At 40.0% G+C, this 25,338-nt stretch overlaps 2 protein-coding genes across 8 annotated transcripts in view; one reads left to right on the top strand and one right to left on the bottom strand.

The window, feature by feature from the left end:
- Window positions 1-2,112: 2,112 nt before the first annotated feature.
- On the top strand, window positions 2,113-7,622 carry LOC122527573. Its single transcript, XM_043651869.1, has one exon. It carries the CDS (start codon window positions 2,113-2,115, stop codon window positions 7,519-7,521), a length of 5,409 nt encoding a protein of 1,802 aa, XP_043507804.1. The 3' UTR covers window positions 7,522-7,622.
- Window positions 7,623-8,096: 474 nt separating this feature from the next.
- LOC122527574 overlaps window positions 8,097-25,338 on the bottom strand; it is a 42,020-nt gene continuing 24,778 nt past the window's right edge. Inside the window, exons 8-11 of one of the 7 annotated variants that reach the window (XM_043651873.1) lie at window positions 23,683-23,842; window positions 20,968-21,037; window positions 18,148-18,388; window positions 14,523-14,653 (exon numbers count right to left, since the gene is read on the bottom strand). In XM_043651873.1, coding sequence (XP_043507808.1) covers window positions 18,196-18,388; window positions 20,968-21,037; window positions 23,683-23,842 — 423 coding nt within the window. In that variant the 3' untranslated portion in view covers window positions 14,523-14,653; window positions 18,148-18,195. Of the gene's footprint in view, window positions 14,654-18,147; window positions 18,389-20,967; window positions 21,038-23,676; window positions 23,843-25,338 lie in introns of those variants that run through there. The other 6 variants (XM_043651871.1, XM_043651872.1, XM_043651870.1 and 3 more) reach the window with 6 other exon arrangements.

The following is a 25,338-nucleotide window of genomic DNA, read 5'->3' on the forward strand; positions in this document are numbered from 1 at the left end:
AAGCCGAAGAGGCCCGGCAAACTGCCACGAAGAGGGTCACAACAAATGGCTTCTCATCCTCTGGATCATTTAAATGATTCCAGAGCATGGGAGGTCATTCTCGTTACTACTTTGTCACTATGCTCTTTTAGTATTTGTAGTTGTATTTTTTTTTCTTCTTCATCATCGTTCAACATCTTTTTGGGCAAATCGCGGTTTTCCTTGTTAGCGTTGCGAAAAATTAATTACGGTTTAAATTAGAGTTGCGAAGAAATGATAATCGTGTTTTTTTTAGAGTTGCGAATCATGATACCGCGATTGTTTTTTGCAATTTTGATTTAAATTTTTGTAGTCGTCTTACAATTAGTGCTATATATAGTAAAATTTATTTTGCTTCCTATTGTCTTAAATTAAATTATAGAGTCCTTGTTTTTAATTACTTTCATAGTGTTAGAATATTTGAGGTAGCTTTTTTTCGTACAATAACTTTTATAGTAATCTTCTGTTAGTAATAATTTTCATTCAGTTTGATTTTAGAGTTAGTGTTGCGACATTATTTCATCGCGATTTCCAATTACTTTTATTCTTATAGTGTTGCGACATTATTTCATCGCGATTTCCAATTACTTTTATTCTTATAGTGTTGCGACATTATTCCATCGCGATTTTCCTTTAATTGTTAGTGTTGCGATAATGAATGATCGCGTTTCGTTTATGAAGTAGCGTTTACGAAATGCCCAAATTCTTCCACTGGATTCGTGGAAGGCTGTTCCTGCTCCTAGATCACCTGATACAGCTACAAAAGCTGTACAGAGATGATCATTCATCAGCAACTTCCATCATGCACTGGTTGCACTGGACGCGTCGCAATTAGTGTTGCGTATTTCTAACACGAGTGCATAAATTGATAGCGTTGCGTGCTTACTTTCGGGAGTTTTAAATATGACGAAGCATTCTTCGCGTTTGATTTTGAAAATTTCCTGTTTTACAATTATGCTAGTGAATTAGTGTTGCGAAACAAAATACGGTTTGTTGTTCGGATTTATGTCGAATATAGATTTGACAATAGCCCTTCTGGTTATTGTATTGAATAGGAAATGTTCTTTTAATAGCTCTTCTGGCTACTGAATCGCGATTTCTTTTTCAGTGGCCCTTCTGGCTATTGTTTTAGATTTTCTTTGTCAGTAGCTCTTTTGGTTACTGTGTTAGGTTTTCTTTTTCAGCACTCCTTATCACTGCGTTTATATGTTTATATAGTAGAATGATTTCGGTTGGTTATCAGCTTCAAATTTCGGTATTGAAAATTTGGCAATACTTTAATGGATTTCAGAAATCATATTTCTGGCGCATTCATTACTCGATCAACTTCGATCGTTTTATTTGATGTAATTCTCCAATTCGCCGTTGTTTAAGAGTGGAGTGACTTTTTTATTATGCCAGAGTATGGGATATAAAATCTCATAAGATGCTTAGTCTGTTCATATATCTTGTCTGTGCCTGACCCCTTTAGCATTTTCATGTTCTACCATATCCTACCATATCGATTTAGGCAGGTTTTGCATCGCAGCGCTACTAGTAATAGGAATTAAAATCAAAAAATATGAATAATGTTGTTGTCAATGTTCACGTCATCGTATCGATATCAATTTCGATTTTCATCCCCTTCTTCATTCACCTTCTTCGTGACAGTAATTCTTTAGACATGTACAAGGAAAATTAGCAAGTAAAAATTTACAAAAAAAACTCGGTTCATCCTGATTTGTTAAAGGTGAACATTTTTCAAAATTTATATTAAAATTGGTTTTATTTAAAGTGGTATCAGGCAAGTAACCATCTTTCCTCTTCTCTACTAAATTAGTTAGAAAGAGCATAGACAAAATTGTCATAAAAATTTCAACAAATACTTCTTAAAAAGTAAAAAGGGAACTATCTTTTTAAATATTATAATACAATATAAATTTGGAAACAGAACGGACATGACGCGTTCTTCCTTGAATCTCAAGCACAAATTATACAAAATAGCATAAAGAGATATACTGTTAAAAATTTCAATAAATCACAAATATCTTTCTCAACGATAAGAAGAAGTTTGCTTCAAGAGCCATCTGAATAAAATAAATTCAGAAACGGAATATGACGGATACGGCGAGTAAGAAAGTGGAGATGACGAGTGGTCCGGGGACATCTGGCGAGGGTGACGCTCTTCCAAAAAAGAAAAAGGCAGCACGTTTCGATCTTGGCAAACGATGGCACAAATTTCGTGTTCTGACGCCGAATTCGGCGATCCTTCGCGGTTCCTACGCGATGAACGATCGCCACTTCAAATATAGAAGCCGCGGTCGTCAAGGAGCTCCGGCATCCATCGTAGCCATCGTCTATGGCCGCTTATTCGAACCAAAAGAATGGGTGAAGGAATACGTGGATCAAATATTAGAATACGGAGACAAAGTGTTTCGTACCAGCGTAATGAGAAATCATGTAAAGGAGAACGAATATATGAAAACCAGCCTGGTCTATCCAGAGTTCTACATCTCCAATTACAAAGTTCTAATTTGTGCGGAAGAAACAGGGATTTACGGGAACTTATTTAGTGAAACCGTAGGCTGTCCAGATTTTGCCGATGGACTGCAAAAATTCTTCCAGAATAACGATGCTGGAGTGATCACTGCGCAAGGAACTTCCGCAGCCATGTGGCGTCATCCTGAAATTGGTTTCCTTTTCTTCGATCCAGCACCTTGTGACGAAGACGGTGTACACCATCCGGATGGTGTAGCCTGTGTCATGAGATTCAAATGTCTGAACGACATTCGCGACCATTTTCTGAAGAACATGGACCGGAAATACGACTCCAGATATTGCATGGATAAGGTGACCATATTAAAGGTCACCGAAGTAGGTGGCGGATACATCGATCGTTTACCAAGCAGCGCACGTCTGACTGTCGACAAAAGCGTTCTACGAACTATCAATCCAGTCGACATCGATGAGAATAAAATGGATTGTACTAAACCGGCACCAAAGGGGGAGAAGAAGCATGTTGTTAAAGCAGCGAAAATTCACAGGGAACCGTTGCAAATCACCATTTCGAATTATAGCATCGATAAGCGTTTCGCAACGGATCCTTTGATAGATCAAAATAAATTTGATACTGGTTACACGTACGACGATATGCACGTGAACGTGCCATCGACGTTCAGGGAACTTCCTGGTCAAATGGCGATTCTTCACGGATTGACTCACGAGCACAGCGAAATGTACAAGGGGAAAGGAGCTCAGAACGTAACGAACTGTGTTCTGGCTATCGCTATGAAGAAGGTTCATCCTGTGAAAACTTGGCTGAGACCGAAGTTGGACGAAATATTGGAGTTGGGCGATGCTCTGTATGCTGAAGTGAAGTCTGCTAAACCAATGATGAAAAACATGACGGCTCCTGACTTGAACGATGTAAAAATCGAGGTCGAAGATAGAAAGTTGGTTATAGACGTGGATTTAATTACAGTCACTGGAACGATCTCTTCGAAGATACCGACTGTGTTGAATCTGAAACAGGCTTTGGAAGAATTCTTCCTGGTTAATAAGGAAGGAGTGATCGAATCTTCTTCCATGTCCGTGGCGGTTTGGAGTAAGGACGATTGTTTCTACATGTTCGATCCTCGTCAGTGTGATATGGTTGGAGTGAGAATTCGAGATGAAAAGGGTGGAAAAGGCGCCAAGGCTGAGAATTCTCAAAGAAGAAAGGGGAACTGTTGCGTGATAAGATTCCCCAATACCGACGCGTTGGCTGGCTTGTTCATGAAAAACTTGGAACACGCGAAGAAGAACGATCGTTTCACCATCAGACACATCACGATTCCTGACGATGTTCCTGGGACCAGACCTTGGTACGATTTCCAGCCAGGAACAGCAGGAGAAACGTGGGTTCTTCAAGGAACTATATCGAACGAGGACGAAGAATTCGAGGACGATAGTCGGGGAATTCAGGGACTGGCCATTCCGGTGATAGCTTTAATTAGTGCTAGAGAAACACCGCCGCCGAAATGGTCTGACGAGACTATTGATACCATAGTTAGAGAAGGAGACGCTTATTACAATTGGTGTAATCCAATCGTGGAAGTTGGCGAGGACGTTGAACAATATTTCTTCGTTTCGAACTTGAAGAAGAATTTATACTTCAAAAACAGAAAGGTGAAGATCGACGTGGAGGAAGGGACTATTACCGGAGACGTGACTTCGCCGTCTGACAGCGATATCCCAAATTTGGTCACCGCTTTGAAGCAATTTTTCGAAGAGCATCAATATGGAATCGTCGAGTTGAAGAACTTACACGTGGCGGTGTGGAAGGTCGAGGAAGAAGTTAAAGAAAAGGACGAAATGGTACCACAGAACGTGTACTACTGTTTCGATGCTAATCCTCGAAACAAGGAGGGTTTATGGTTGGTGGACGAAGAGGAAGCAACTGCAGCCTGTGTAATTCGAACTTTAGACCTGTCTGTCTTGGCCAGTATAATCGAAACGAATGCAGGTCAGGATCCAGAGACCAGCAACGAATTCTCCATTCATAGTATGAAGGTTATTTCTATCGGTCAAGAAATGAGCGAGGAGGAAATCGAAGCGGATAAACAGATCCCGGTGAAGCCTGATTTGAACAATTACTTGAACATGGGCGAGAATGGGGCTATTTTATTGGGAAGCTTTAACCAAGGTAACGAGGTGATGTTTAAGAAAAATACGAGGGACAAACAGCAGGCTGGAAGTGCCTTGGCGGCTTTGGGAATGACCAAACTATATAATCCTCATTTATGGTACAGAGAAGTAGTGGACGATATACTTAAAATAGGTGATAAGATTACTGCAGACAATTTGGAGAATCTTCCAGAAGCAGAGGAAGAAGAGACACCAAGGCCTTACCTAATCCCCAGCGAAATTAGCGAAGATTTCGCCGTTGGAGTAAATAGAATATACGTTGATCTCGAGGAAGAAGCTATCACTGGCAAGATGACTGATTTGCAGTCACAGCTGAACACTTTCTTTGAAACGAACGTTATGGGGATATTTAGGCAAGATCACGTAATGATGCCTGTTTGGAGGGAAGGTGACGTGTTCTTCACGGTGGATCCCAAGGGAAGAGACAGTCGAGGAGAGCCTCGAGAGAAAGATGGTGCAGCTGCTGTAATGTGGTTCACTGACATCGAATCGCTAGCCAACGCGATTACAGCAGTCGCCACCGGCGAGGATTTCAATATGGACGTGGTTAATTTGGACAACGCTTACGAAACACGTGTGGCTGAAGGGGAACGTCCAGCGAAGCCCAGTTCCGGTGACAATCCATGGTACAACTTCCCGAAAATGACAGAAGGTGTATGGAGCATCGATGGCACGGTTGCTATGGACGACATGAAGTTCGAGAAAGTCAATCGAAATAATCAGACAGCTGCTATTGCCGTGATGGCTATCGTGTTCGCGAAAGTATACGAACCTAGGTATTGGACGCAAGCTGTGCTGGATGAGGTTATAGTGACCGGAGATAAGCTACATTCGAAATGCGTAGAGAGACTTGGAGAGGGTACCATTCCGAGGATCAACGATATTATGACGGAGTTCTTCCTTTCGACTCGTCGAATCAATTTGAGTATCAAAGATTGCGTCGAGGCTGGAAGTCTAACAGCCAAACCACCTAAAGTCCAGGACTTGAAGACCGGGATAACTAATTTCTTTTCTAGATACAACTCGGGCGCACTGACCATCAGTCCAAATAGAAATATCGCTGTTTGGAAATTTAACAATGATTACTACGCTCTGATACCAGATTGGGCGACTACCACAGGCGGGGAAACGTTAGTGAAGCCGAAGATCTTGCGTTTTACCAATATCGCTACTCTTATAGAGTACCTTCAGGACTTTTTAGGCAACGAAGGAGATTACGAAATGATTGCCATTGACATAGTGAATTTGAACAAGCTTCCACCATGGAAGTTCGACCCCAGTTCTGCTGTTCGTCCTTCGAATCTGCCACCTTTGAACGCCTACAGAAGAGTTCGTGGCGAAGCTCGAGCGATCTTAAGAGGACACTATCATCAGGGTGATGAGATCTTCCCCGAACAACTGAGAAACAAACAGGGAGCCGCGAATTGCGTCGTCGCTCTTGGAATGTCTGTAGTGAAGAATCCAGTTACTTGGACGAAGAAGACCATGGATGAGATCCTAGCCATTGGTACCAATGTCCATAGGGAGACGCAGAAAGCGAAACCAACGATAGTTCGCGTGAAGCCGAAAGACATTATCAGAGTGTTCTACGTAGGAGTTAATATCTTAACTGCCGACATAGAGTCAGGAACCGTGGCTGGTATAGTCGCGATTGCCCCGCCAGATCCCGAGGACAAGAAGAAGAAGAAAGCGAAACGAGCGAAACGAGCAAGGACCAGAAGAGCGAGGACCAGAAGACCTGAAAGGATTCGAGCTCCACCACCGCCACCGATTCTCCTTGAACAAGGTATTCCTTTATTTTTCGAGAAGAACCGTGCCGGAATTTTGGTCACTGATCGTGGAGCAGTAGCCATTTGGAAAGACATGGGCGTTTATTTTATGTACGATCCCCTGGCACGAAGCGACCAAGGCTTGCCAGACTTCTATGGAACCTCTTGCGTCATGTGGTTCGCCTGTCTGGAACCGCTTTACGAAGTTTTGTTCGCTAATATCGACGAGCAGGAGAAATACGGACGATACGAGATTTGCCGAGTTATTATCAGGACCGCCATGATCGAACCTTTGCCTTGTCCAGCTGGTTTTAGACCTTATTTCGATTGCACAGCTCCACCGATCCCTGTCATACCGATGGTAGGAGCGAAGAAGAACACCACATTGGACGTGGAGACAATCACGGAGTATAACATCGTGAACGAAGAACTTAGCATCCTTCTTGGTACCCTGCACATGCATCATAGAATTTGGCGCACAAACACAAGAGGATTTCAAAGTACGGCGATCGCTGCCGTGGCTATCGTGGTCGGTCTCCTTCACGTGCCTTCTACTTGGACGCCTGAATTGATCGACGCAATTTTGAGATACGGAGATCTGTTGCACTCGGACAGCGTACGTGCCACTCTCTCAGGCAACAGGACTTTATCTCCCAGCGAATTGCTAACCGTCTTCATCGTTGGCGATTTTAGAGCCACGATACACATTCACAATCACACTGCAGCTGGATTGCTCCACACCTTCGATTTGTCCGAATCTTTGGCCATGTTCTTCCGATCGAACTGCGCTGGCATTCTTCACACGAATAACATGGCAGTCGCTGTGATGCAGCATTACGGCAAGTTTTACCTGTTTGATCCTTGCGCCAGAAATGACCAAGGTAGACCTAGCTTTGACGGCGCGGCTTGCGTGATGAAGTGTGAGAGTATTATGAAGATGGCCAAGGTGTTTGTAACCAATTGCAACTTGAAAACGCCGAATGTGTACACCTTAAACGCCGTGAACGTGCTGAGTTTGTACTTCTTCTCGGACGCGAAGACGCAATGTCCGCCCAAGTGTATCCAGTGATCAGAATTACTTATCTTTGTCCCGTTTCAAATGAGAAATTTGGTTCGGATGTTGTATTGTAACAATGCATCGGTATGTCATCCAAATGTTTTGAATTCATTTATGTTTGGAAGATGTTATATTTCGAATAAACTAAATTGATTGACGCCTTATTTATTAACTCGGTAATTGAAAGTAGTAGTTAGGAAAGCATCGAACGATAATTAATGTAAAACGATGACGAGGTATTTGTCGAAGAAAAACGAACCCTCAGGAGACTAATACTTTTTATTTAACTTTCGTCTCTTGATTTCCTACCAGCTGTAGCAAAATTGTACCCTGTTACGTATTTTAAACCGGTCCTTTGTTCGAGAATCAATTGAACTGTTCGTCATTATTATGAAACTCAGCCTCGATCAGAAGCGTAACGAATAATAACATACTTGGATACTCTCAGAATTCTAACTCGTATCCAAGTGAGTCAAAATTTCTTGAATTTCATTATCGTATCGATTTCGAACGTGAAGAACGGGCAAGCAGAGGTGGAAAGAAAGAAAGAAAGAGAAACAGATAATAAATCGATGCGGTCAACAACATTCTCAAATTGCTAATTTTATTTATAGGTTTCTTTATGACACAAATCACTTTTAGCATCTACAATGAGTAGGAGTACAAGCTATACGAGAATGAATTTGATACAGATCACTTATTTAATGTAAATACAATGTATTCTCTTCAATTACACGCTATATAAACTAGATACTTAGAAAACACTGTACAACGCAGCTGAAAACTGTCTGTGATACTTTACAATATTTTACAAGCACTCCTCGAAGCGAGACGAGCCTAACCGCGCGTCCTGAATCCCCTTCCCTTTTCTCACCGTGAAAAGAGACGAGTCACGATTCATAATCGGCCACGGTTAGGGCGTTTCCCGAGTGACTTTTCGCATGACGTTTCTCACGTGGTCTGTAGGCCGTGTTTGTTAGCGGATCCCGGAAGCTACTCCACATCTGCCACGCTTTTGTCTATGATTCTTCCGTTCCAATCGTCAAAATCGTCTCCCCAAATCCTTTCCTTCTCATTTATTCTTATTCTCACTTATTCTAAAAGATTATCATGAGGAATAGCTTCCTTATCCCTGACCACTCGTTGGAGGCCACGACGGCCCCCTCGTGACGTCGTCTCGTTCCTCGCAAAGTGAATTTTAACGCCGAGTTTCGCAGGCAGAACCCGAATGAACGATAGACTCGAATGAATGATAGACTCTGGTGGGTTGGGTTTTTGACTTGTCGAAAATGATCGTCCTGGCCTCCGAGGCGGAGGATTTTCAGAGGATTCGTTCGCGTACGATGAACACAGTTGTGATCATGCAATATGTATTCACGGATATTTCTCGATCGGATTATTTATGGTGTCGCCAGGTAAACTGAACTATCGTCGCGTGACTAACGAATCCTCGCGTGAGATGTACAGTAGCCAGGACATTCTGTCACAGTTAGAAGGATAATTCTCTCTCGTTGAGACGGGGAGAGGAAATGCGTTTAAATGCATGTCTATCCGACGTGGAAACGAGCATCTTTGTTCGTGGGATGATCTCTGCCCTCGCAACTCGGTTTTTCGCGCACATCAGTTATCGTCTCATGCACGCGCGCACGCACACATTACACGCGATATACACACGGAATAATACATCGCACGGATTTAACGAGTCTTTTTCTTTGTGGCTAACGTCTGTCAGTACAATCGGTAGTCCTTTTCTCGCTCGCTTTTTCTCTCTATCCCTTTCTCGCGATCGTTCCGTGAACCGCTGGTCGTCCTTGCCCGTACCCGCTCGTTTTTAAAGCCTCGTCTCCGTTCGATCGCACCTCGACCATGCGATTCACATTGCTCTCTAGCTTCCGATTCTGTCGGTCTCTCGGTGTTCCGTTTCACGCAGGCCCTTCGAGATAAATGCCGAATCATTATTGGAAAAGAACGAAAATTGACAGGATACTGCTATCGCTTGTACGAGATTATTATTCTTTCTTCATTTTGCGCGAAAAGCTAGAACTTTAGGATGAAACTCTTGAAGAATTACAAATGGGGAAACTACGTTTGAAAGCTTAGGAAATTAGAAATGTAGATGTGCGATTTGAGTTTCGATTTATTTTCGAATGGAGATTTTTGCCGAAGATTAACAGGATTTCTAACAGGATTTCTTGCTAGGATTTCGAAGATAATAACTCTTTGCAATCGACGACGTTGGTAGTAAAGCATTAATCAATTGTTTATATATGATTTAATTAAATGTCCATTTGACTAAAAAATTTCGTCAGAGAAATATTTCTCCAAAGTAAAATTTTGAAAACCCACGTTCTCAAAATTGCCACAATCATAAAGAGTTAATCCTCTGTGAGATATTTCTTTTACCTTAGAATTCACATAATCATGTATCTATATTTTTCCAACACTTATTTCGTTTACTTACGTTACATATTACTATATTTCATCGCTTACACGATGTACATTTATTAATCAATTAATTTTTGAAATTAAAATAAGGAACATCAATTGCTTCCGCACTGTAAGCAACTTTATGACGTATTCATTGCAAATATTATTCGAGAAGGATTCGTGTATCTCACGATAGTTCGTTCAACTATGCAAAACGTCGGATCAGCCCGTAGAATCATTAGATAGCATTTATCAGTCTGCGAGGCACGGTAGTCGCCGGATCGTGGGCTGGATCTCGAAGAACCTTCGAGGATTCGTGACGCTAGAATGCAAGGATCGCGTGCAGAGGCGTTTCACGATCGAGAGAGAGATCGAGGCGAATGAAGGAAGAGAAGAGATCGAGGTGAGCCGAGGTAAAAACGCGGCGAAAGAACCAAGAGGCGCAGATCCGTAGTGAACGCAGAAACAATCATTTCGGACACGACTGACAGAGGTTTCTCGAGAGGTTCGAAAACGGATGTTAAATCGTAAAAAAGTATTTGTATTATCGTTATAATATTGGCATGATGTCGTTATGGCACGTTTCAAGTTTAAATGTGTATCGGTCGACGCGTATTACAAGCTTTTTTTTTTTTATCTTACGTTCTCGCTGTACTACAGATATTAATCGTGGTCGCTTCATCAATCAAGATTTTTATCGAACAGAAGAGAAACACGTGGAAATACATAAAGAAAAACATATATACGAGAGAGAGAGAGAGAGAGAGAGAGAGAGAAAGAGAGAGAGAGAGAGAGAAAAAATGAAGTATAGTGAAGGAAAGAAAAATATTTCTTTTAATGTTTCTTTTCGTTTTGCGCACACGTACACACACATGCATCCCCATTCTCCCTTTCTCTCCCTTCTTATTTTTCTCTCTAAGACACACGCTCGCGCGACTTGGACATAACGTATCTTTCGCTTTTTATTTTTTCTTCGTCTATGTCGTCTTCCTCTTTTTCTTCTTCTTCGTCTTCTTCCTCTTCTTATTCTTCTGTCACAGTCCTCCATTGCACAGTCCCATTCGACGTAACAAATGCACCTTTACAAAAACGTATCTCTATCTTATGTACACAAGAGCTGCACCGCTAACGAAAACGCACGAGAAAGAAAGAGGAAAAAAAAAGGAAACAAGTGTTTAATAGCTTTCCGGGACTGAAATTTCTGTTTATACGGCGTGTGCTTCGTTTCTTCGTTTCCTTCTTTTACGCTTGTATTTCTTCACATCTGATTTCCCTTTTTTTCTCTTTGTATTCGAGTATAATGCGCGTGGAGAGATTACACCGAGGATTCAACGATCACAGAGCGCGTACGTGATTAAAGAGGCAATGAAAGTATTCTGAAAAGGCTTCTCGATACTCATAATTTCAAAGAATCGTTAATTTATTTAAATTGAATCGAGGTTGTTTAAATTAAAGTTCGAATGGCTGATTGCAAAGTTGAATGAACAGAAAAGGGATTTTTAATTCACGATTATTGTAAACTACAATAATCAATGAGATACGACCGACCAATTAGTCGGAAAAATGAAAATAATAATAATAATAATAATAATAAAATCGATCGTACGTAAACGTAAAATCATATGTGAAATTATGCAACGACTAGCCGCGATGAATAACGACGATCGTCGGTGTATCCCGAATTACAATACAGAAACACTCCAACGAAAAAACAAAATGACCATGTTAAAACAGGAAATACAAAACGATGTCATAGCGATGTGCGCAGAGACGTACACGAAATTCTCGAATCGGTTCGCGCGTTTGTTTTCACAGTAACGAGGATTCAAAGAGAAACGCAAAACAGTTTCGATTAAAAGAAAGGAAAAAGGAAATGACACGAAAAAAGAAAAAAGAAAAACCCATGAGAAAAAACAGAAAAACGAGCGCATGATCGGTTAAAATATTCTTCTTTCTTTTTTAATCGTTCCGCTATACAACAACAACGGGATATTGCCGCTTAATTACACGTAAAAACACGTTATTACAATAATAATGGGACAAAAGAAGCACAACGGGAACTCGTCGCTCCAACCATCCACGTGAACAAACATTTAATCATACCGTAACCACAATCACCGAATAGTCATCGATGAATTTTTATAATTTCCACTATCCACGCATACAGAAAATTTCGAAGGGATATTTCCTTTAACAAAACGCTTCTTTTTTTTTATTTAAAAATTTTCGAGAGGAATCTTCGATCTTTCTCATTTAACAAATTAAAAAAATAAAAAACGAACAAAAAAAAAAAACAGAAAAGAAAATTCCAGCGAGGGATCAAGTTTGATTAATTTCGCGGCTCTTTGAGGAGGCGACCTGACGCGTGGCGCGAAGAAATCGAGAATTAAAAATTAAGAAAGAACGAAAAATAAAATAAAACGACAAGGAGAAGAGCGGAGAAACGATCTTTGCTCGATCAGGACGACGCTTGATAAATAATGCAACGTGTCTGCGGTACGCGTGCGTTCGTTTTCTTCAAGCTCGATCGTGAACGATCGTCAAAAAGGAACAGGGAGTCGAGCACAAAGCTTTCCTTGGACACGTTCTAATGGAAGCTCTTGTTCACGCGTTCGATGCCAGAACAGTCTCGTAGTTATTGTCTTGATCGTTTACAGCTCGAAAGCGTGGAGTGGCTTGTGCTCGTGTTTATTCCTTTTTCAATTTTTTATTTCTTCGTATACGTATTATTTTTTCGTATCCTTTGTCTCCTTGATTTTGATATTGCTCTAAAAAGAGCGCAGAAGATTAATATTTTCATCGAAAGCTGAAACAGATCGTTCACGAAGGAGAATCTTCAGTTAATCGTCAAGCTGTCAAGATTCCTGAGATTTTTTAAAATTCTCTAAACGATTGATTATCGTTACTATGCAGTGGAGATTGATTAACAAAAAGAAACTAAAGTATAGATTTAAATTTTTCGTTTGTTAATCGCGTTGTTTCCCGCGATCTCATCGGAAATTATAAAAACGGATGGTTGGATAAAAACAAAATAAAGCGAAGTAATCGTAGATTTATAGAAAAGAGAGATTTTACGGTAAAAAAAAAAAAGAGAAAAGAAAAGAGATCTTATACGCTAATCAATCGCACAGTGTATGTGTGTATAGACTTTTAAAAAAATAACAAATTACGTACAGAAGAATAGGTATTTTGATACGGTGAGGTCGAATAAAATGAATGACGAGAAAATTGTCTCGCTCTCTCAACTCATCATCAATATCTATACCTCTTGCTCTCCTTTCATACTGCTCTTCGTCGTTCTTTCATTCTACCTTGCATACGTAGTTACATGCATATCTTTCTCGTTCGTTCTTTCTTTGCTTGCTCGTTTTACTTTTAGTTATATGTCTGCGGTATAATTACTTTATTGAATATAGTACCTGGCACAGGAACATGACCTCTCAGTCATTGGCATCACAACGTAACAAGGACTACAAGCTGTGTCACGCGCACTTTTATCACCATCCTGTATTCTCCTTTTACCCATATCTCATTCATTCTTTCTTTTAGACATTCATACATACATTCTCTCTCTCTCTCTCTCTCTCTCTCTCTCTCTCTCTCTCTCTCTCTCTTCCTGTCATTCTCTTATTCTCCAAAACACACAAACTTGGCAATCTTTTCTCTCTCGAGTGGGTGACTACAGCCAGACACTTGGTCCTGAGTATTTCTGCATCGTATTTTCCTCAAAATCTTCAATATTTTATTCGCATTGTCCGTTCAGTTCCGTTCAGTTCCGTTCACACCTGTACGTTACACGGGTAAACGTTTCCATATTCCTCAGTTTTCTTGAACTTCCTGGGCGAAGTCTCGGGCGAACGAACGTCTCGAGGACCGCTACCTCTTCAAAACGATCTTCAGTTAACCTCCTTCCGGTCTCATCGATCGTTCATCATCCATCCATCATCGAAGACGATCCTCTTCCAACTTCGACTTGCGACCCTCTATCCAATCAGTCCAAATACAAAGTGTGTCTGTCCTGAACATCTGAAACATTCCCCGCGACTCGAATCCCTCTCCCGCGGGGATCCGAACGAAGAAAACCTCCAAAGGTAATTCCAACTTCGTGCTCGCCGTGCTCGCCCAGATCGCGATAGCGACAACAATCGTCCACATGATCGTCCAGCACCTCGTCTGTTCAACACGTACACGGACCCTGTTGTCGATGACACACGCAACGGTGCCGGCAACAGCCTTGTCGCGTGGTTCCGGCCGGGGCTACGTAACACTGATCGCCGGGTTGGACGTGCCCGACGGCGCCGACACCACTTCACTCTTTATACACTGTCCGGTCAGTTGGTTCACGCTAAGGGGATTGTTAATGTCGTGAGGATTGGTGCCGACCGGGTTACGGTGCGGCGGCGGCGGTTGCACCGGCTGATTGTGCGGCTGGCTGCCAGGGTTGGACAGAGGCGGAGGCGGCACCGGGGGCGTCACAGGACAGGGACACGGGCTGGCCAGGCTCGAGGGCGACGGTAACACCAGTGACGGGCTAGCCAGACTAGACAACGCGGATAGACCTCCGGGACTGCTCAGGGACTCGTCATCCTCGGGAGTACCTGCTTCTTCGCCCACGCTGCCGAGGTTATCCTCCGAATGATCGTCCTCGCCTTCGCCGTCCGCTTCGCCGTCGCCGTCTCCTCCCTCCCCCATGTATCTGATACATTTCTTCTTACGTCTGTGAACAAGCAGCGGAAGATTAGCGCCAGGCGTTCTGGTAGCTTTTCTCAGGTGGGTGATGGTGTGGTTATACGTAAAATAAGAGGGCGGCTTCGAACGTTGCTCGCGTTTCTCTCTCATTCGGCTGGCTTTCTATTTCACCGATTCGGTTTGGTTCGACGGAACTCGATAGAACTCCCTTGCGACGGAGCGACGTTCGAAGCTCACCGCGGAAGGTTACATCCAGAATTATTATACCAACTAAAGAAAACATGCGTCACTCGTGGTCGTAGCAGGACTAACCGCGCAGTCATCTCGAATATATTGGTGTTTTTTTTCTGTATTTTTTTTTTGGAGTTTTGCGATACGGTAATGTGAACGAAGCTTCAAAGTGCAAGTTTTTGACGAGAGAGACACTTTTGGAAGCTTCAGAGTTTTAACACGTTCATTGCTGAGTGTCCGACAACGTATTACGAAAACATACGCACGTACGAATTTCTCAAGTAGTAATGATAAACATAAAAATAAATATTTTCAGCAAAGAACGTCTTAAACATCGAGAATCTTCTTTCATGGATATTTTGACAGTATCGTCCAATGAATAGCACATTGAAATTGAGATCTCTGCGCAGCCAGCATTGGTAATTGATTGTTCGACACGGAATCACTCGCTGCAAATGCCATGCTCAAAAAGTTCAGACACGTAATAACAAGCAAATAACTGTGGTGTAATAAACGTATACGTGAAAAAACGAAAGTCTCAACAAAAAGAATTTGGGGGGGAGGGGGATGAGAACGCAGTCTTTTAATCCGCGACAACTACGTTTAACCCCGAGCAGTGTGTATAACGCTGCTCTACTATCGCGTCGTCGAGAAATCGATCACGCTGCAAAAGCACAAAAACAAAAAAAAAAAAACAGGAACAAGAACAAAAAAAAGAAGAAAAATTGCTCACGGGACAATCTACTTTTTCTTTTATATTTTTTTCTCGAGAAGAATTCGCGAAAGTGCCCGCGTAAATCAATGTGATCAATGTTACGTGGAACTTGGAATTTTCATCAACGGAATGGCACGTGGCTCTCTTTCTCTCTTTCTCGATCGATCGTAGCAAGATCTTTCTTCTCTTTCTTTGTTTTCTTTCTTTATTCCGTTTCATATCGGAGAAAATCAACGGGAAATGAAAATGGAAACGAACAGAAAGAAAAAAGAGAGACGATAACCGATTCTAAGTTTACTACTTCGATCGCGAGAAATCGTTTCTTTTATTATCGACTTTTTATTACTTGGATTAGATATCAATCGCGGATCGTGAATGCGAAACGAAAAGGACATGTTATGCATCTTTATCTACATTTGCTACTGCAAAGTTCCCGAAAAGTGAGCCCCCGACCGACCTCGTGTGCTAACTGCATCGCAGTCGAGACATTTATCGCTCTGCCATTGGCTCTCATTATTCATCTCTTAGCCAGTTAATTCTTTTTTTTTTCTTTTTCGTGTGTTCATTGTGTGAACGATAATCACGGTTGTTGGGGCAGGACGTCGACTATACGCAGGCACGTCTGGATTTAAAAAGCGTTATAAATCGAATCTTTTCTAGATATATACTTTGATCGTTATCGATTAGTGCTATTGTCCAGCAGCTTAATTTAATAGTAAAAAAAAATAATGTAATTTTCTGGATAAAGGATTTTCAGCAACATTTACTACAACTGGTTTGAAATTAATCGATCGTTTTCTAAAGAATTCTCTCGCTTATACGACTTTAGCTATTCTCTCGCTATGTTTTTTTCTTTTTTTTGTATCTCGTATCTTCGTGCTCGCTTCAGTCTATTGTTTCAAAGACCATGTGAAAGAATGCTGAAGCGTGTAGCGAAAGAGAGGTGGTCACTTGTGACGTTGTTCACGGCTTGGTAAGTGGCCTTGAGCGGCCAATTAATTTTTCGCGAACAATAGGAAGAATGCGAGGTATTCTAAAAAAAGAGGAGGTTCAAGACTTTGAGACTTGGTATCTAATTCACGGTATCTAATACTTTCACTATGTCCATTGTGTAATAAATTGTTAAAGTACAAACTTCCAGCTTCAAGTGATCGCGGATTAAATTTGCTCAAATTCTTTCTAATTAAAAAAGGATCATTTTAAATTCGCATGTCAAATTGAAATTAATTAGAGATCATTGTTTTCTATATCTCCTCGAGTTGGAAAAGATAGCAGCTGGACGTAGAGGCACAAATCGAGAGTAAAATTCGCGTTCGAACTGCAATCCAAGTCTCTCTACGATATCGCGCCGCAAAATCGAACATCGCGATCGTACTCGAGACTTGGTCTGATCATCGAGCGTCCCATTCTACTGAACAGGACGGACGGCGTGGCGGCCGCCTCGACTCGGTAACGATCACGGGCTGTTTTACACGATTATTTCAAATGCAACAATTATTATCTTACGACATTACATAACAGCAGATGAAAACTAAAATAAAACATAGAGAACAAAAAAAAAAAAAAACCGCTAAAAGGAACAAAAAATATCAAAAAAAAAAAGAAAAATTAAAAGTAAAAAAAAATGAAAATTGAAATAAAACGAAATTGTGTTTACGTACTAGTAAACAAAACTGACTCAAAAAAAAGGAAAAAAAAATAAAAAAAAACGAAAAAGATCCAACACATCCGTTACCAACACATTAATTGTCGTAATAATTACCGTACACGAATTGCCATGCCATTAAAATCAGATTTATAATAAATATAAGTAATATATATATATATATTATATGTATATTATATACTTCTCTATAGCCAAACGTTCCGAACCGAACAACATAACAATTAAACAGAAGAAGAATATTTCTTATGAAACAGAGAGTAATAATAATAATAATAATATATATCTTGGTTACACGTAGTAGACGTACGCAACAACGTATATATTTATATATATAGACACAGATGAGATATATATATATATATATAATATATACATATAGATGTATTATATGTATTACAGACCAGCCATGCTAAGGGCAACATTGAGTAAAGTCCAACTAAACGAGGGTAAACCAAATGTAACAATAATAAGCTGCAAAGAGCCACAACAATGAGAAACAATGCGAGCATTAGAGCTTAGCTGCGCCGCTCACTATGCCAGCCCCTCTCGTGTCGAACACTTGTCACCCTCTCCTCTTCCTTTCTACTCAATAAATCCAAGAATTATCCATGTATTGAAAATTACCAAAGCACACGGGACTGAGTTATATCGGAATGCAAATTAGAAGCTAAAAAATATAATAGGACTTACGTATCGAAAAATACAGAATCTGAAGAACAGCAGTACATGTACAATCTTTTAGAGAATATAATAAAATATAACAATTCCATCTTCTAGGTATATTTCTCTTTTCTAATCTTTTCTGTTCTTTGGACTGTCAGTTCGCATCCAACTTTGACGGGCAACGAGGAGAGTCGGCTGAGCATAGCAAGGGCCAGCTACGCCCTCGTAGGTTTAAGTCGGGACTGACCACTGTTTAAGAAGAAGTGTTGCAGTAGAAGGGAGGCGATAGGCTTGACTAGAGATTAACATAAGTGGGTTCTTGCTGAGGCGAGGAGGCATTGGAGGCAGTGTTGGTGTTCGGAGGGGCAGTCGCTGCCCCTACTGTCCCTCCACCGCCTCCAGCCCCGACCCCTGCCCCTGCGCTACTTCCCACACCGTGATGGATTATGCTCGCGTGGATGCCCATCCCCGCTCCATGCTCCACTGGGCTGCCAAAACCAACCACCAGCCATTAAAGGGGCGCTCGTCGCATCGACGTTATCACTTTAATCCCATCTTAATCCCACACCGTATCGTCGTCACCCACACGCATCGGCCCGAGTCCGTCCGAGACACGCGAGAAAACCTGTCCTGCGCGAACGGACTCGCGACTTGCTCGCTCTTTTTCCTTTTTATTTCTTTCTTCTACTACTAGTACTACTACTACTAGGTTTCTGCTTTTTTAACCCTGGTTTTTCCTCGCGATTTACACGCTTTTCCGTTTTTTTTTTTTTTTTTTTTTTTTTTTTTTTTTACACGCGTGCATTGATCAATTATCAAACGATTGGACCGCGAATCGCACGGATAAATGATCGAGAATTGAGCCAGAATTGTCTCGTAATTTTGATAGTTTGGAACTTTGTTTATCTTTTTGGCGCCTCGAATGATCGTCTGCGTAAGAAGTATGGAATATATTTCGTCTGACGCGAAACGAGGCGAACGTGTCAGCGATTCTGGTCTGTGTTTGATCAGAAAATATGTCTCCCAAGTTGGTCCATGCTTATGGAGCTTCTACTAGGTCGCCACTGTGTCCAAAACGCTCTCAACGATGTGTTCTATGTGTGCTTTAAAAGTGATTCTGCAGTTTGATAGATACAGTGGAGACAAACAATCTTTGGTTCGAGTACGGTCGAATGGAACGTTCGAGCCAAGTATTGCTTGACAAATCTAATTTTTATCTCATCTCTGTATGAACATTACAAATTTGAAGATTAGGCGAAAGAAACATGATATTTCCTTTAAATTTCTCAGTAAAAGAACACGAGTCTCGAGAAAACAGATTACAAGTTTATGAAGTTCTATATAAAATCAGCGATATAATAAACGTTCCAGTTTTAAATTACATAAATTTATTTAAAAAAATTCGCAGTATAATTACAACTTTAAATGCTTTTGAAATATTTAAAACGGCGACGAGTCAACCAGAGATATAATTAATGAACAACATACTAAATTTTCAAATAATAAAACCCGTAAAATATAACGTATCATGTTTCCCCTCGCGATCTCGATGTAGTTTTTTGAATGAACACGATTTGATCAGCGTGGAAGAAACAAAAATTTGTAACTGTAATCGTAAGAACAGTGGTTGGGATTCGTCATCGCCCCTTTAATGAGGTCCATGAGATTCACAAACCCAGCCGGGAGTTGGGGCATTTGGGCGCACTGTGCGATTACGTACAGTGAGAACGGAAGTTATAGTGGCGCTAAAACGGGTGGCTCGTGATGCCGCAATAAACTACAGTGTGGTATCTAGTAGATATATTTACAAGCAAAGTACAAGTGGATGATGTCGATTTTCGAATCGATCCAGCAACGTGCGAGAAAAATTCCGTTCTTTCTTTTTCTTCGAAATTTTACACCCATCTATATATTCTCTTCAGCATACTGTTTCTTCGTTTTTCTTTCGCTATCTCTATTATTATTGTAAATTTCTTTTTTTTTTTTTTTTTTGGAAGACACATTTTCTGACGGTCGCTACTTTCTTTCTTTGTATTCTTTTCTTTCGTCTGCTCGAGGAAATCGATACGACGGACAAGCTAGATTTTCATCGCGAGGACTCGAATATTCATTTATTTATCAGTTGCATCACTTTCTCTTTCTTTCTTCTTCTTTTTCTCTTTTTTTTTTTTTGAATTTTACATTCGCGACAAAATCTCGAGTTTCTACGTTCAGGTCACTCTCATCTTTTCTATTTTCAAGTTCCACGATAACATGTGGATGACGGAACGGAGTAGAAGACGATAACAGTAAGAAGTGGTGATAATCGAGAGATACTAGTTTTTGTGCCCGGGAGTTGCAAGTCTCGAACGTCGAACGTGATGGACCGCGATTCATCACCGGTCAACTAGCTGTATTTTACATCTTTTTCCATGTAGTTACATTGGATCGCGTGCACGAGTATCCTCCGTTTTCAAATCTCGAAGTCGATCTGATCTTCTCTAATTATTAGTACACAAATTAATTTGGTGCTTTTAAATTTTTTATATCACACGACATAATCTTAGTCTAACAAACGAACTTCTATTACGTATTCCTGTATAAAAATGACTTGAAAAAATTAGAAATTTTGTATAACTTCAAATCTCTTGACGCAAATATTGTAAATCCAAAGGCACTGAATTGATTCATATAGCTGATAAAAATACTTCACCCTTAGATAAATTTCATTTCGCACCTCTGTGTAAAATTTTCATTTCGTAAAATTTTCATAATTATCGAAAAGATTTCAAGAACGCGAAAATTGTTGAAACAAAACTCCACGGAAGATACTCGTTCACGGCGACCAAGTGTTTCGTATCGTTCACCATCATTCACCACATATAAAGAAAAGTAACTTCCTCTAGTGTTCACACTACTATGAAACCGAGACGTGAGACTTCTAGTTCCTTCTCAACACTTCTCAAGATCGAAAATACGTATGTACACGCGACCGGGACAGCGTGCCGCAGCTTGTCAACATGACGGTATATAAATTCTCCTCTCAAGAAGCAACGAGTTTCAAACCCTCTACACGATGCACACGTACCTGCACGGCTTGCACCATTGGCTTTGCTGGTCTAATCCGTACCTGGCGCGACACTTCTTCATGTTGTTACCTAGAAAATGTGAAACGTGTACCGATTAGGCTGGCTGCTACAGTTCCTTTTCGGCTGTGAACAAAAGGGCTAGGGTGGCGTTTATTCCTTTTCCCTCTTATCTTTTTTTCTTTTTTTTGCTTTCTTTTCTATGTCACGTATAACATTTATGTATATATATATATAAAGATTATCGAATTTCTCTCGTTTGGTCGAACGGATGACGGTAATTGACAGAACGATTGTCTGGAATCGTTTTGCAAATTAATTGTAAAACGATTTTTCGAGAAAGAATTCAGGAATTGGCATTAGGGTTGTTCGTAAGAATATGTATATATATGTATATATTCCTTCTCGAAAGATGCAAAACGATGCTCGTCATCGTGATGCAGCGATGCAAACTTGTTGAGAATACTGGAACCAATTCAACGTTTGTCAACTAGCCATGCGTGCAACAGAACGATCGCGACCGATCGAGCTTGATTTACCTGGGAGTTTCGTGAAATTCTACACAGAATAAAAGAGAAAGTTCAAGTATCTTAGAATTGAAACACGGAGATTTGAGAGAATTGTGAGTTCAAGCTCGAATGGTCTGTAGAAATTTGACAATATACCAGTGAGGCAGGGTCTTTCCGGAAGAGGTCAATATTTTTTGATACTTTATACTGCGTTCACAAGTCACCATTAATAATGAATAATTAATAAATTGCTTGAGAAATGAGATTAACTGCAATGCAAATTCTAACAAGATCTTCTGATTATTTATTGATTGTAAAATTGAACGGGTGTTTCGAATTTCTTTTTCAAATTCTACAAATTTTCACTTGCAAATGATTTTCAAATCATTCATTGGATTTCCAACGAAAGAGAAATGAAGCTATACTGTGTTCTCAAGATCTTAAGAATGAAGCAATTCTTCGGTGACTCATGCACGTCAATTTTCTCGATTTATACAGAAATCGCGAACTATTTCAACTTCGAACATTGCAATCTTCGGAGAAAAACCCTGCGATTCGACAAAAAAAAAAAAAATAAAAATAAAAATAAAAAAGAGATATCTTGTCAAGCTGAGTAAAAACAGCATGCAGCGTAAAAACGTTAAAAACGGCGTAAAAACACGATCAAAGATCATATCTACTCAATTAATGTCGTGATTTGTATTAAAACGCAAGCTCTAGACAATAAATATTAAAGTTGAATATTGAAAAAAAAATAATAATAAAAAAAAAATGATAAGGAAAAGAAACAAAAAGACGTTCGAGCGCTTGAGCGTCGTGAACGAAACAACTCGCATGTACGGGTCGAGAATAATTGAGTGGTTGATTAGAGGTGACCATAGAAAGAACCAAAACAAAGAAAAAAAGGGGAGTCAGTGGATCAACAAATTACCATCTTAATGTATAAAAAAAAAGAAAAAAAGAATTAAAATTAGAGAAAAAAATTAACAGGCAATGTTGAAACGATCAAAGGTGGTGGCGAGTGAAAAAAAATAGAGAAGTGGTAGGGGTGTGAAACGAAATCAACGTATCAAGAGAGAATCAAGAAATTAACAAAGAAGAAAAAGAAGAAGAAAAGTCAAAAAAAGTCAAGAAAAGAAGAAGAAGAAGAAATGAGATCTAAAGAGAAAAATGATAAGAGCGCAAGAAAGAGACAAAAGGCAGAAAAAGAAAGAAAAAGAAGACGTAAGATAAAAGAAAGAAAGAAAGAAAAGATAGGTAAACACAGAGAGACTGAGTGAAAATTAAAAACGCTTAGGATTGTCTGATTGCGGAGTATAGGTCCCTGTAAAAATGCAAGATGGCCAGCGTCCCCAAAGTTGTATACGTATAATTAATAATTAATAAATGCTGTGTCATGTGCGTGTACGTGTGTACTGAATGCGCTCGTGTCCCATTTACTTTTTCGTTCCCGTTATATATTTGACAGAGCAATATATATAATGGAAATCTGTCAAACATCATATGGAGGCACGCACGTGCGCAAGCGTACGTGCACGCCCGCTTACGTGAGTGGTTTGATCATTCACATTCTACTATATATTCGTTTTTTTTTTTTTTTTTTACTTTTCTCGAACATTATATATTTTCTCTTATTCTCTTTCTTTTTGCATCTTTTTTTTTTAATCTCTTCTGTCTATTTTTGCATGTATATAATTTTTTTTTTCTCTATATGTTTTGCTCGTTATTCAAGACAAAAAGACAACTAAAAAATATATTACGAAAGACCAAATACAATAATAGATATAATATAAGTTACATATATATATGTATATATGAACGTAATATATGCGTGTGCATGTATATAATATGATAATAATTATAATTAATATATATAATCGTATATATATATATGTAGAATATATATTATATAATATATATATATCGACCCAAAACCCCAAGACGGGGGGAAAACATGCAACATAATGTAGTGTAGCAATAAGAATGTATATAATAATTATATAATAGTATAATGTAATAATGAGGGGGTGGGGGGCTGTTGAAAAAAGGGGGAATATATTTCAATAAATTTCTGTAGCTGTGTTGGTAGTTTGTAGTAAGTAGTAAGTAATAGTAAGTAATAGTAGTAAGTAATAGTAAGTTGTAGTTGTTGCTGTTCGTGGGGCGGGGGGAGCTTGTAAGAATGTGTGGAGTGAGGCATGTGGGTACCTCCAGGATCACTGTTTGTGTCTTGTTTGCGCTTCCTCTTCTTAGTTCGGTTGGTATTTGCGCGGGAAGACCAGTCAGGGTACAGCTGCATGTGCAACTGTCTCTCCCGTCGCGCCAACTCATAATACTTGGCCTGTTCCTCTCGCCCTAGCGCGTGCCACTACCGAGAGAGAACCAAACACTATTTGTAATTGTGCATGAACCGTGAGCTAAACAATTATTTTTAATCAAGAAGAAAAAAAAAAGAGTTTCACTAATGCTACTACCGCCACCCTAATTTGCATCTTTCGTTTGTATCTTTTTCTTTCTTTTTCTTTTTTTTGTTCTGTTTAAAATGTTCGCTTATATGTCTTTTGCGTCTTTTTTTTTTTGGTTAAATAATAAAAAATCTCGTTTATCTCGTTTATCTCGTATTCATATGCGCTTTGTATATGGTATATCATATATGCTCGTTCGACGCATCGTGGCCATTATTTTTTTGGCTCGAGCATAATTTCAGTAACACTGGGGTCCCTACTTTCCGTTTAAAGTGCTAGAAGAACAGCCTAGATTCTCCCCTCCCCCTCGCTTGTACCGCTATTCGTTGTATCGTTACTTTTATCGTGACGATACAGGGTGTCTGATAGAGAAAATCGGCATCGCGCAGCGATGTACCGTGGATTTATTCGCGAGTCATTGTGTTCTACCGGAATTAAGGATTCTCGGCTGGTTTATACACTGAAAAAATACACTAATCACATTACACAGGAAACAACAGTATAACAAATAAAACAATTTTTATCTTAAAAAGAAATTATTCAAAGCAAAGCAAAACCATTCGTTAAACAGTAGACTTTCCAAGCTCTTTTTCCAGTGTATTCGTATCCTCCACTCGACGTTCTTCAAAGGAGCTTCACGATCACACAAAATGTGTTCACTTACCGTTCACGATCGCAGAAAAAGAAAAATTTCGATCGTTCGAATGAATAGTTGGTAAGGAGAGATAGTTGAAAGTATGGTGGAGGGCCAGCACAGAGTTCTCGCTGGATTGAAAATTCATTTTCGTCGCGACACGTCTCGATGGGCCACGAAGGAAAACGTAGCGGTCCCGTTCGAAATGATCGTGAAGAGAAAATCGATCGGAAATCAGATTTCCTCGCGCTCTACCAGACAACCTGTACCTGAGGCACTCGTATCACCGTAACATCATCGCTCTCGTTCGAATGAATCACAGTCAATCTATGTTCGTTCGTTCAACGTGAATACATTTCTTTCGTCTTTCTTCCTTTTTTTTTTCTATTTTTTTTCTCACATCTTTTTTTTTCTCTTTTGTCTCTCCGTGAACGGATACCGCTTTAGGGAGTTTGGCCAGATACACAAAAAAAAAAGAATCTGCGTTAATGATCGGTTGCATGCCGCGAGACTCCGTTCTTTTCCTGTTTGCTGCGCTGCCGCGCAATACAATTAATGTCGGCCGCATATGGATCCGCAAAGAAAAAATCCGCCCCCAACAGACAATCCAATATGTGAATCCAATAATACGCAATATATATCGAGTCGACAAAAAAAAAAAAAAAAAAAAAAAAAAAAAAAAAAAAAACAAAACAAAACAAAACAAACGAACGGAAAACCACGTGTACGTAGACGCGTGCACGCGAGTTCCCGCGTGCGAGTTCA

This window comes from Frieseomelitta varia, unplaced genomic scaffold, assembly GCF_011392965.1.
Source record: "Frieseomelitta varia isolate USP_RPSP 00005682 unplaced genomic scaffold, Fvar_1.2 scaffold_227, whole genome shotgun sequence".
NCBI classification, from domain to species: domain Eukaryota; kingdom Metazoa; phylum Arthropoda; class Insecta; order Hymenoptera; family Apidae; genus Frieseomelitta; species Frieseomelitta varia.